The 13439-nt window shown below is 48.1% G+C and overlaps 1 protein-coding gene across 2 annotated transcripts; it reads right to left on the bottom strand.

Annotated features, from left to right (window-relative positions):
- Positions 1-828: 828 nt before the first annotated feature.
- smc5 (structural maintenance of chromosomes 5) lies at positions 829-12499 on the bottom strand. Of its 2 annotated transcripts, none has more exons than XM_023826473.2 (24): positions 12255-12499; positions 11316-11457; positions 11040-11092; positions 10744-10906; positions 10485-10619; positions 9727-9867; positions 9443-9604; positions 9263-9334; positions 8917-9172; positions 8497-8651; positions 8253-8366; positions 7717-7811; positions 7416-7548; positions 7148-7321; positions 6890-7059; positions 6065-6188; positions 4752-4874; positions 4546-4674; positions 4236-4331; positions 4055-4159; positions 2163-2282; positions 1887-2066; positions 1420-1515; positions 829-1172 (listed from the first exon to the last, which is right to left on the bottom strand). In XM_023826473.2, exons 1-24 carry the CDS (start codon positions 12422-12424, stop codon positions 1029-1031), a joined length of 3252 nt encoding a protein of 1083 aa, XP_023682241.2. In that variant the 5' UTR covers positions 12425-12499; the 3' UTR covers positions 829-1028. The 2 variants fall into 2 exon arrangements, with proteins under 2 accessions (XP_023682241.2, XP_023682242.2); XM_023826474.2 differs by lacking the exon at positions 12255-12499 and adding an exon at positions 12025-12226.
- Between the last annotated feature and the right edge of the window lie 940 nt (positions 12500-13439).

The following is a 13439-nucleotide window of genomic DNA, read 5'->3' as shown; positions in this document are numbered from 1 at the left end:
CATGTTACTTAATCATACATCAGTTGTGGAGGTGCATGTTGACTCTTGGATTTTAAACCTGTTTTATAACCCTGTAACCTCGGTGACATGGTTTCCACTCCAAATGGAGAATGACCCGTACATTTACAATTACAGACATTTAGTTGTGACGTTTCATAAGTTGACCACCATGACACGTTTGTTATTTGGGCATCGTTCATATGACATCACACCCCCAAGATCCATCGCAACAAACTATTGGTCCGCCTCGTCATATTATGTTTTATTTCAGAATTGCTGACTGTTATATGTATTTGCGACATGACTGTACCGAACAAACTGTTTAGTAAACATAACAGAGTAAGAGTAATGCAAGAGTAATGCCTTTAATCAGGGATTGACAGAACTGGTACGTTAATGTAACAGCGCAAATACGTATTTTATGTGCATTTGTGCCGATATGACAAGAAATGTCCCTGCATTTTAACCTCTATACTGCACATTAAGTACGAATTAGCATATAAAGGTTAAAATGCAGGATAATTTCTTGTCATATCGGTGCAAATGCACATAAAATACATAGGCATTCACACCATTACAATGATCGATTGCCGCACGTATCGCTTTTAATGGTGAACGCGTACCAGTTATGTCAATCTCTGTCTATAATGCAAATATTAAACAGTTCAACATAAATGGTTCAAGAAACACACAACTGTTAACTTATGACTGAAATTTTAGCTGCAAGAACTCAAAGTATCAAACTGTACTCCATCTTGGAGATCCTGACAAATAGTTCACATACTGGTTTTGTTTTTGGGAAGGAAAAGATATCAGACTCTTAAAAACTGCATTGACTAGGAATTTATTACACAAAAAGTACAGCATTTGATAAACATGTAAGGCGCTGACAGCGATAGAGATCTCAACACAGCACGCTGCTCCGTGATAGGCATCAACCTCAGGAAAAAAATTGTATTTTACTGTTGATTAAGCTCATCAACCAGTACAACAGTGTTGTGGAGGCAGACTGTCGCGGTGTCGCCACCTCAGCTGTCAGCGCTGCGGCTTGATCCCCGACGGATTCGGCGGATGAAATCTTTTTCATTCCATTTGCTGGGAGGAAGCATGCGGGGACCATTGTGGACACAGAGAATGGTCATGTGTTCTGCATAGTGCAGGTTCTGCAACAGCTGGAGAAACACAGGCGGCTGTGAGACACAGAGCCGGGCTTCCTGCTGAAGCTGGCTACACACACAGGCGGCTGTGAGACACACTGCCGGGCTTCCTGCTGAAGCTGGCTACACACACAGGCGGCTGTGAGACACAGTGCCGGGCTTCCTGCTGAAGCTGGCTACACACACAGGCGGCTGTGAGACACAGTGCCGGGCTTCCTGCTGAAGCTGGCTACACACACAGGCTGATGACATCCACACTGACCTTTGGTGTGATGAAGAAATACTGTGATGTGGTGCCTCTGCAGGCTGTCTGCACCACAATGTCAAAAACCCTCCTTTCGTTGACGGGGTCCATGCCCTGCAAAGGAGATGGGAACTTCGGGTTAAATGGCCGTCAGACCGTAAGCCCGTAACCCCCCCGCTGCAGGGGGGCTGCATGTTGGCTGAGCCTGCGCTGTGTCCTCCAAGCTACAGAGAGCAAGATGGGGTCAGCAAAGAGAATCATTCCAATGCACTTGCGCAAATGGCGAATAAAGAATGTTTGTTTTGGTTTTGTTTTTGAAGAATGCCTTCATGCAGGTACATATCTACACTAGCGTTAGTAAGGAGTCTTTGGCCATAGCTGGGTGTTGACTGAAGTATGTGAGAGCTGGGAATGAGCCCTCAACACAGAGCTCATACGTGTGTGTGGTAGGGCTCTAAAGATCTTCTGGACTGCAGCTGTGTTACCTGGTTTATCTCGTCCACCACTCGAAAAGGGCAGCGGTTCAGCTCCTGCAATGCCATGAGGTACAGCATGGTGGCGACGCTGCGCTCGCCGCCGCTCTGGTGGTGCGCCGTCAGTTCATGGAGCTGCATGCTGCTGCGGAACTTCACTCTGATACGGATCCCATACTTATCATATTCCTCCTGCGGGGAACAGAGCAAAGGCTTGTATATCCTTGTCTCTCCTGCAGGGGGAGCACTTCATTCTGCAGTCCAGTGAGATAAAGCCAAACGTCTCACCTCGTTCTCACAGTGCAGATCCACCTCACCAGCACACTGCATGGAGCGGAAGAAATGTCCGAACCTCTCATTGATCTGCTCTACTAGCTGCTTCAGGGGGTCCAGCCAGAGCTCTTTGGCCTGCGCCACACATACAAGCCAGTGTCACACACATGCACATACAGGCACATGCCAGTGTCACACACATGCACATACAGGCACATGCCAGTGTCACACACATGCAGATACAGGCACATGCCAGTGTCACACACATGCACATACAGGCACATGCCAGTGTCACACACATGCACATACAGACACATGACAATAAACCTTGAAACTTGTAACATGCACACACACACACACACACACACACACAGGGGGTTTCAGGTTTCCTTCTCACATGTGCTCAGAGGAACATGACTGCGGGTGCATGCTGGGGGACAATAGGACATAGAGCAGTGCAACGGGAGACAAGGTGAGGACAGACAGGACATAGAGCAGTGCAATGGGAGACAAGGGGAGGACAGATAGGACATAGAGCAGTGCAATGGGAGACAAGGCGAGGACAGATAGGACATAAAGCAGTGCAATGGGAGACAAGGCGAGGACAGATAGGACATAGAGCAGTGCAATGGGAGACAAGGCGAGGACAGACAGGACATAGAGCAGTGCAATGGGAGACAAGGCGAGGACAGACAGGACATAGAGCAGTGCAATGGGAGACAAGGCGAGGACAGATAGGACATAGAGCAGTGCAATGGGAGACAAGGCGAGGACAGATAGGACATAGAGCAGTGCAATGGGAGACAAGGCGAGGACAGATAGGACAGAGCAGTGCAATGGGAGACAAGGCGTGGACAGATAGGACATAGAGCAGTGCAATGGGAGACAAGGCGAGGACAGATAGGACATAGAGCAGTGCAATGGGAGACAAGGCGAGGACAGACAGGACATACAGCAGTGCAATGGGAGACAAGGCGAGGACAGATAGGACATAGAGAAGTGCAATGGGAGACAAGGCGAGGACAGATAGGACATAGAGCAGTGCAATGGGAGACAAGGCGAGGACAGACAGGACATAGAGCAGTGCAATGGGAGACAAGGCGAGGACAGACAGGACATAGAGCAGTGCAATGGGAGACAAGGCGAGGACAGATAGGACATAGAGCAGTGCAATGGGAGACAAGGCGAGGACAGATAGGACATAGAGCAGTGCAATGGGAGACAAGGCGAGGACAGATAGGACATAGAGCAGTGCAATGGGAGACAAGGCGAGGACAGATAGGACATAGAGAAGTGCAATGGGAGACAAGGCGAGGACAGACAGGACATAGAGCAGTGCAATGGGAGACAAGGCGAGGACAGATAGGACATAGAGCAGTGCAATGGGAGACAAGGCGAGGACAGATAGGACAGAGCAGTGCAATGGGAGACAAGGCGTGGACAGATAGGACATAGAGCAGTGCAATGGGAGACAAGGCGAGGACAGATAGGACATAGAGCAGTGCAATGGGAGACAAGGCGAGGACAGACAGGACATAGAGCAGTGCAATGGGAGACAAGGCGAGGACAGATAGGACATAGAGCAGTGCAATGGGAGACAAGGCGAGGACAGATAGGACAGAGCAGTGCAATGGGAGACAAGGCGTGGACAGATAGGACATAGAGCAGTGCAATGGGAGACAAGGCGAGGACAGACAGGACATAGAGCAGTGCAATGGGAGACAAGGCGAGGACAGATAGGACATAGAGCAGTGCAATGGGAGACAAGGCGAGGACAGACAGGACATAGAGCAGTGCAATGGGAGACAAGGCGAGGACAGACAGGACATAGAGCAGTGCAATGGGAGACAAGGCGAGGACAGACAGGACATAGAGCAGTGCAATGGGAGACAAGGCGAGGACAGCACCTGTGAAATGCTATGCCGGTAGTTGTCCAGGGTCCCCTTCTCCATCTCCAGCTCCTTCTTCAGGTGCTCAATTTCCTGTGTCCGTCTTGTATACTCCTCCACCACCTAATGGGAGGGGGAGATGTTTGTGCCTCCCTCAGCACACTGACCCCCCCCCACACCCCGTAGACAGTAGCCTCACCGTGGCGCTCAGGCCTGTGATGCAGTCAGCTCGCGAGCGTTCTTCATTCAGCAAGGCATCAATCTCATCCAGGGTGTTTGGGAGCTGGCTGAAGGCCTTCAAAGGGGAAACCAGGACTGAGCGTAACACTATACCCTCACCTACTGGTAGCTATAGGTACTACACTTTTAGAAATGCTGCTTCTGTCTTGATGAACCAAAGTGGGTATTACAGTGTAACACTAATTGTGCAAGAAAAGTCCAAATATTACAGGACCATGATTTCCTTACATCCGGCCCACATCAGCTCAGGCCCAGATCTGTGTCCTTACCCTCTGAAGGTCTTCTGGGACTGCTTCTTCCTTCAGGTCAACATTGCACACCTTCGATGCTTTCTTCATCAACCCCTGACATGTCTCCCACAGCGACGTCTTCCTCTGCTCCAGCTGCACACATGCTTGCTGCAACCGGCAGTTGGCCCAGGGTCAGAGGTCAGCTGCCCAGGGCAGTGAAGCAGGAAGTGGTGACGAGGGCTTACCTCCAGCACCTGCAGACGGGCCGAGCTCTCCCTGCACTCAGCCTCCACCCTGGCCTTCTCCGCAGCAAGCTCCACGCTCTCCAGGGCCAGGTACACTTTCTCCATGTGCAGCTTGGTTCGTACCTCAAAGACACATGCATTGCAGGTGCTAACTTAGGCGCGCTAACACAAGCTCCCAGAGGTGTGCTAGCTGAGGCGCCCTATCTCACCTGCGCTAGCTTGGGTATGCTGAGAGGCACGCTAGCTCAGGCGCCCTATCTCACCTGCGCTAGCTTGGGTATGCTGAGAGGCACGCTAGCTCAGGCGCCCTATCTCACCTGCGCTAGCTTGGGTATGCTGAGAGGCACGCTAGCTCAGGCGCCCTATCTCACCTGCGCTAGCTTGGGTATGCTGAGAGGCACGCTAGCTCAGGCGCCCTATCTCACCTGCGCTAGCTTGGGTATGCTCAGAGGCACGCTAGCTCAGGCGCCCTATCTCACCTGCGCTAGCTTGGGTATGCTCAGAGGCACGCTAGCTCAGGCGCCCTATCTCACCTGCGCTAGCTTGGGTATGCTCAGGGGCACGCTAGCTCAGGCTCCCTATCTCACCTGCGCTAGCTTGGGTATGCTCAGGGGCACGCTAGCTCAGGCGCCCTATCTCACCTGCGCTAGCTTGGGTATGCTCAGGGGCACGCTAGCTCAGGCGCCCTATCTCATCTGCGCTAGCTTGGGTATGCTGAGAGGCACGCTAGCTCAGGCGCCCTATCTCACCTGCGCTAGCTTGGGTATGCTGAGAGGCACGCTAGCTCAGGCGCCCTATCTCACCTGCGCTAGCTTGGGTATGCTGAGAGGCACGCTAGCTCAGGCGCCCTATCTCACCTGCGCTAGCTTGGGTATGCTGAGAGGCACGCTAGCTCAGGCGCCCTATCTCACCTGCGCTAGCTTGGGTATGCTGAGAGGCACGCTAGCTCAGGCGCCCTATCTCACCTGCGCTAGCTTGGGTATGCTGAGAGGCACGCTAGCTCAGGCGCCCTATCTCACCTGCGCTAGCTTGGGTATGCTGAGAGGCACGCTAGCTCAGGCGCCCTATCTCACCTGCGCTAGCTTGGGTATGCTGAGAGGCACGCTAGCTCAGGCGCCCTATCTCACCTGCGCTAGCTTGGGTATGCTGAGAGGCACGCTAGCTCAGGCACGGTCACAGAGGCACTCTAACTCAGGTGCCCTCTCACACACACGAGCTCAGGTATATTCACAGAGACGTGCTAGCTCAGGCTCCCGTACTGAAGTGGGATTACAGAGGTGGGCTAACGCAGGCGTGCTCACACTCAACCTTACCTGCATGTGGTGAACAAACTCTGTGACTAAAGCCACCTTCTGTGAGTTGACAGCTCTGGTTTTGGAAAGGGCTTCCTGTTCAGCCTGCTGCAAGTTGATACCACTCTCCTCCATCTGTTTGAGACTACAAGAGAGGTTGGGCTCAGTGTGTATGCAGACTGTGGTGTTCATTGTAATTTGTAGTGTGTGTACAGTATGTGTACTAGGGGTGGCCGATATACCGGTAGACTCGACTAACCGGTAGAAATTTGTCAACCGATAGAGATTTTGGTCTATCGTCTTAATCGCGATTGAGATCACGTGACGTTGCACGTTAGGTAACCACGCAATACACATTCACTTCGACAATGGAAGAAGACGGTGCGGCGGTGAGTTTGCTTACATGTGACGAAACCAACAAGGAGGAGATTGTAAAGAAAAAAGGTGCATCGTCTGTGGTGTGGAATTGGTTTGAGTATAGGAAAAGTGAATACGAATGAGACGAACGTGATTTGCAAGGTAGGCTATGCAAGAGCACTGTTTTAGCAAGCGGTGGAAACACGTCAAACCTTTTCTATCATCTCAAATCCAAGCATCCAAACGAATATGTCAAAAAATGCAGTACAATACATTGCAGTAAACAGTATGGTTGTTTTTTTTACTTAAAGTAATGCTGCAATTTTAAATAAAATTACATTATATAAAACAGATTCTTTGTGTTTGAATTTTTATTTATGCATTTCCAGATACAAATTGCTATATTGTGATATATATCGTTATCGAGGTAGAAAATTGCTTCTATCGTGATAGAAGATTTTGGTTATATCGCCCACCCCTAATGTGTACCTGTCCTGCTTGGTCCTGATCTTCTGCTCCAGCTGTCTCTTCTTGACCTTGAGCTCCGACAGCACTTTCTTCTTGTGGAGCAGCTCATTTTCATGGCGATCCAGCTGGCTTTGCTGCTCCTGAAGGGCCTTCAACTGACTGTCAATGCCCATCACCCTCTGCTCAAAACCCTGAGGACAGACCAGTAGGTTAGAGGATCAGAGCTGGCCTTTGTGGGGGTGCAGATGGACAGGAGGTCACCCTCTGTGTGTCCCTCACCTTCAGCTGCTCCTCCAGATGTTTCCTCTCGTCCACATCTACTGTCATGGTGAGGAACTGGGAAGGACGAAGCACCGAGTTGCTGGAGATGGTCTTGCCAGAGTATGAAGACTTCTTCACGTGGTACTTCTCTGCTGCCGTGTAGATTATCTTCAGTGGGGTCTCCCGAATAACCTAGCAGAGGACATACAGCAGATGTCACTCATAGGTAGATGGGCTAACCCACAGGAGATCTACAGCCATAGGGCCTTAGTGTTGGGAGGCGTACCGTTTCAATCATATTCTTGGTCTGGTCTGTTCCCACGGGGACCTCGTGAACCTTGTACTGGCCGCACAGGTAGCTCATGACTTCCTCTGGGGCGTCAAATAGCTCACGCAGGTAGGAGAAAAACCCAAACCCTCTAGACATGGAACAGAGCCTTAGTTCAGAACACGCATGTACGGCAATGCAGAAAGCTCAAAGAGAAACAGGCAGATTGACCACCAGATGACAGAGAGCAACCCCCAGCCCCCAGAGACCCGTATAAAGTCACCCAAACCCAAAAATCTCATGGTGGGCATGAGCTCACCTTAAGGCCTCGATGGGCCGTGCTGGCGGGTGCCTTGCCCAAGACTCCCGCGGGGCGATCACAGCATTCACACGCCATTTCTGCTGGTCACGCACCTGAAATTGCATCATGCCATTTACTCGACACTCTGATATGTATTCCAGTAATATTATTGTCAGCCCAACATCCATTGTTCACCCTACAGTACAGGTGTATTACTTCCATGTGAAATACCATCATAAACACAGTGTTGGGGAAGTTGAGTGTTCTGGGACTGTGACCTTATACTCAACTGGTTGCTTGAAACCAAACCTTGGTCTGGATTTGTACTTTCTGGACCTGAATTTCCACCTCTGTCTGTCATGGATTACTTTTGTGAGTAACTTCCCCAAAACTGCACATACATGAAATGAGCCAAAACATTACGAACAGCCCATTGGAGATGAATTACATGGTTGCATAGTCGTGGATCAGACTCATCGGTCAATGTTTTGGTTCATCGGTATATACAGAGACTGCATGTCTATTTATGCCGCTAAAAACTAACCACTACTCACCTCTGTCATGAACTTCGCCATGTCCTCCTGCTTCTGGAAGACAAAGGCCCTCAGGTCATTGGTAGGAATGTGGCTCTCTATGTATTTGGCATGACGATGGTCCCGGACATTAATCTGAAACAAAGACAATACACTTTTACAGACCTGGGACAGAATGAGATCCTGTCCCCAAAACTCAATCTGCACCCAGTTGTTCGGCTCCTTTAAGGTCTAGCGACCTCATTGGGTTAGACAGGACTCTCACCACCAGCATCATGGGTTCATAAACGTTGCCCTTGAAGAGCGTCCGATTTTGCCGCAACCACTGGAGGGCGTTGTAGGTGTCACGAAATCTGCCTTTCAGCTTTTCCTCCTTCATATTCATCATGTCCTCCAGACTCTTCAGTTTATTCTTCACACCTTCAAAAAGAACATTAACTGGTGAATAATCCCCAGCCACAAATGCACTTAAACACTAGTGCATACTATACAGTTTCTGTTCAGTCGGCCTATACCAGTGCTCTGCTCAGGAAACACAAACAGAGGCTAACTGCATATACAGTATACTCTATATGCAAATAACCACAGTCAGTCCTGATTAAGTAACTACAATGAGCAGGTCTGAATAGAATGGACGAGGTGCAGGATGCAAACCAATAGAGTGACAGCAAAAGGCAAAGCTCACGTTGCTGGTCCCCCTGCAGAATCCCCTTGTTGCGTTGCAGGTCCAGACCCTCGCCCTCCACACGGGCCTTGTCCTCCTGCATACTCCGCAGCTCAGAATTGATGCTGCTGATCTCCGGCTGAACATCCTCCCGACTGGCCAAGTTCTCCAGCTCAGCCTGCAGCCCCGTGATCATGCAGCGAGTGTGGCCAATGCGCTTCTGCCGGTCTGACTCCTCGGTCTGCTTCAGGCTCAGTGCCTGCTGGATGTCCTCCACCTGCATGTCAGGAGGAGAGATGCCTACTGTGCCACCGTTACGGAGCTCGCTGGTAGTCATGGTGCCTCCGCTACTTTTAGGACAACTAACCTCCATACGCTTATGGTCCAAGTTGTCCTGTTTCTCTTTACACCTCCGTGCTGCTTCTTTGATGTTCACACTCTGAAACATGGAGAGACATTTCAATTTAGCTGTTGAGCAGGACTTCGGGGATGTCACTGGGGATGCTCGTCCGTGACCCCATCCCCAGCCATCAGCAACGCCCCTGACCTTGTCCTTCATCTTGTCCTCGATGGGCTTGAGCTGGCCGTTCAGGTCCTGGATGTGTCTCAGGGCAGGCAGGTGCTCCTCCTTCAGTGCCGTCAAGCTCCTCTTCACATCGGCCCGCTCCTGCTTCACCTCCTCCAACTGCTTGCGGGTGGCCTCATACTCCTAAGAGGGAGACCAGTTTCACACAATCAGAGGCAGGCAGACATGCACACACACCGCCGCTGTGCCAGCGTACCACCAGAGGCAGGCAGACATGCACACACACCGCCACTGTGCCAACATACCACCAGAGGCCGCTTGCGCTCCAGCATTTTGATCCTGTCCAGATGGCGCTCTCTCTCGTAGAAGCGCTCCACGTCCTGCTTGTTGCGCTCATTTCGCTGCATCGCCTTCTCCAGGAAGCTGGCCTTCTCCTTGCATACATTCTGCAAGCATGACAACATCCAGAGACCATTCACAAGCAGACAGAGAGAGACAAAAAGAAGACTAAGCAAACATTAGCAGTCTCTCTGAGACAACACAGAAGCACCATGAGCATTTTTCAATCCCTCCACTCAGAATAAGCACCAAAACATGTGCACCAGTTTACTAAAGCACAGAGAGGTAATTCGGTTAAGCAGAAGGAAACAATACTTAGCTACTGTGTTATATGGACTGATATATGTATGCTAATAAAATATAATATAAAATATTCTACCAAACAAGACAGACAAGGCAGAGAAAACTCCCATCAATTCCTGGTGAGCCTCAAAACTAGAATCCCGCAGAACTCCAGCAGAGCCAGGAGCTGACAAATCAATACTTAAACATTTACTTAGACTTTAGACAATTAAATCATTCAGTAAAGCCTTTAATAAAAAGCTAAGCTCTAGCTGACTGAAGGATTAACCATAGGAAAATGGCTCATAACCTCATGCACCAAAATAACCGCAGTCTCCATTCTTCTTCTAAATATGTTCAGCATTTTATGCTTGTCCCACTTTGGTTATATGACCAGTAACACCAATGACACTGGGTACTGGTTAGCAGGGAGACAGCTCACCTCCAGCTCCCTCTCCTTGGCACGGAAGTTCTTTAGCTCACAGTGGAACTCGTACATCTCTGGCGGTCCCACAGACTTTTCTGTTGCTTCCAGAAGCTCAATCTTGCTCATTTTGGCAAACTCCCCAACTTTCTCCTATATGGGACAATATCAAATCCTGAACTATTTTTTCTGAAACACCCAAGACATGTAATCAAAGATCCAGCATTATTTGAGTCAAACTGAGGCTGAGCAGGCAAACAGTTAGACACAAACTCACCTGAGGCAAGAACTGGCAGAGATTTCCCACCTGGATCTGAAGGGTCTTCACCTCCTCCTCAACTGCCCTCTGATTGACTTGCCGTTTATTGATTGTCCAAACAGACTGGTTGTTCTCTACAGAAATCTCTCTGCGGATCACCAGATTTTGCGGTGCACGGGATCTGAGACCGTCGGGTTTTACAGGGAGTTGAAGTAATGAAATATACATTAATCCCTAATGCACAGATCTATACACTCAATAGAAACATTTACATTTATGTAACATGTATGTCACGTTCTAATGTTTATACTTACAGCACGATTTCCACAGAGCCGCTGGAACAGCCTCGCTTCACATAGAGGCCGACCTGTAATAGGAGCGGCCTAATTAGCCCATCACAAGAAAAGGAGCCCCATTACCAGACCAACTACAACACTCACACACCCCCTACTGGACATCTTTAGTCATAGCAATGGAGAGACATTATTGTGCATATTCCATCTACCTCTCCTAAGAGACACACAAATGTACAGGTGTTTCAGGGTTAACAGTTTGATCTGTCCCATGAATAAAACTGCATCTGATCATACCTTATCTCCCCTGCCCAAGAGAGAGACCTTCCCTGCCAAACCCAGGCAGATGGCACAGACGATGCTGGACTTTCCAGTTCCGTTGGCGCCCACTATCATGTTCAGGTTTGCTCCAGGAGTCACCTCACAATGGTCATATGTTCTGGAAGACACAGTTGTACAAGTATGTCAACTTAGTTAACACAACCAGCTTAAACTGGATCACATTTAAAATGACATTTTACTTTGCAATCAATAATGCGCTTATTTCATAATAACCCTAATACTCAATTTATATGATTCAATATAAGGAGTTTTTGTTCCTTGCCTCTATTGTCTATTAAATAATTCACACTACTTAAAAACGGCCAATCACATTTATCTATGGGGTTACATGGCTGGCAGCGCAGAATGACTATAGAGAATTATTATTATTCTGCCCATAAGGAATCTTTTGGGGTTTATAATAATAAGCAAACTGCTGTTGCACATAAACGGCACAATTTATTTATTATGAAAAACATAATTAAAAGGCTGTAAAATTAAATCTCCATGGCCAAATTAGAATGATTGCAGCGAGCTGTCTAGCAACACGTAAATTTGTGTTGTTACAGATGCGGTTTAACTATTTACGTTTTCAGTTTTCAATTATTAGCTCAGAAAACGAGGTGGAGAATAAGAAAGATGTAATGTAATAGCTATACACGTAAGGATAATTGACTATACAAACCAATACTGCCGCGAAGTTATGATATATATGAAATCGTAGTAATGTAATGAGCTCCATTTACTAAAACCTTCTGAAGTGCTGTAGAAAGTTACGTCAAAGTGCTAAAATCTGCTTTAATAACTCGGGGTAAAAACAGTATAGTAACATCTTATAAATCCGTATAATATATTGAAATAACACTTTGTTCTGACAGCTAACCCGTTAGCACCCTGGAATTTAATCACACTGACAGGAAGTTCGTCATGGTGATGCGAAGTATGGATCCCTCCACGAACATGTTGTCGTCTCCGCTGAAACGTGAAGCATCCCGATAATCAGACGAGAACCCTGGCATAGAGCTTTGACTTAGCGGGGCCGTGTCCACTTGAGCATTTCGCTTCCTTTTTCCCGGCGCCGCCATGTTTTCCAGCCCGAACCTCACTGCTGTGTAGGAAACGCCTTTTGCGTCTCTGCCTTATGCGTCACCGCCTTTCCCGCCCAGCGCGCGGACTGGTTCATATCGACAAATGGAGTCTTTGCCTCCCATATTAAAGAGCTGCTTTCTGTTTTTAAGTAACCAAATAGTAAACGCCTAACATTATCTGTATAAATCTACTTTTGCACAATTAGAATTATACGGATCACACTGAATTCAATTCAACTTATTTGTATACCATCCATTGTCAACATGGTTACTCCAAAGCACTTAGTAAGGAATCACAGAACAGTAACACTTAGTGACATAACACAGCTTGTGGTAATAATACTGTATATGAATAGTAAATAAAAGCCATAAGCTGGGGTAGGTTTTAGGTTCTGCTGACCAGGATAAGTGTTTGGTATGGTACGTCATCATCCCTGCACACTGGTACTCTGTACTGGAAAAGTGTCACGGAAGCTGGATAAATGTCATAATACATATTAACCCATATCAAGTCCTGCAAAAATAAGACCATAACACTACCCAGCCAGATTCCTGAAAGTTCTGTAGGATTTCTGCATACTTTTATCATAAAATAAAAATCAGACGAACAGCTGATGTTAAACCAAAAAATAACTTCACACAGCTTTCGCCAACTGCAAAGAACAGGGATCAACTATTTTTAGTAGAAGATGCGGTTTGTTTTATCAGCAGTGAATATTAGCCAAAGAATGTCACCAGGATACCAATGTCTCCTGTAATGGAGCACAATTTACAGTTACACATCGGGGAAGCCTCATTATTTCCTGGAATTATGATGATACTATCAGTGATATTTACAATAACTGCAGCCTTGAATAATGGAGCAAATTTACACTTAGACAATGACTGCCCCCTGGTGGGCCACTTAGGGGTTGCCTGCCTACATCCAGCTAAAGCAGGGCTCTTCCATTCCAAATCTAGGCCTTGTTTTCAGTTCTCCCAGGTAGCTTAGTAATTTCCAAATCTGATTGAC

The sequence above is a fragment of the Paramormyrops kingsleyae genome, chromosome 7, assembly GCF_048594095.1.
Source record: "Paramormyrops kingsleyae isolate MSU_618 chromosome 7, PKINGS_0.4, whole genome shotgun sequence".
Lineage (NCBI taxonomy): Eukaryota > Metazoa > Chordata > Actinopteri > Osteoglossiformes > Mormyridae > Paramormyrops > Paramormyrops kingsleyae.
The sequence above is the reverse complement of the archived record's forward strand: the minus strand, read 5'-3'. Positions and strand labels throughout refer to the sequence as shown.

Bases quoted from the DNA above. Each gene is read 5' to 3' on its own strand.
- smc5 (XM_023826473.2), bottom strand. From the start codon at position 12,424: ATGGCGGCGCCGGGAAAAAGGAAGCGAAATGCTCAAGTGGACACGGCC. The intron at 11,093-11,315 runs GTATGATCAGAT...CTCCTATTACAG, and splicing joins TCTTGGGCAGGGGAGATAAG to GTCGGCCTCTATGTGAAGCG. The intron at 10,620-10,743 runs GTGAGTTTGTGT...TGTCCCATATAG, and splicing joins TCTGCCAGTTCTTGCCTCAG to GAGAAAGTTGGGGAGTTTGC.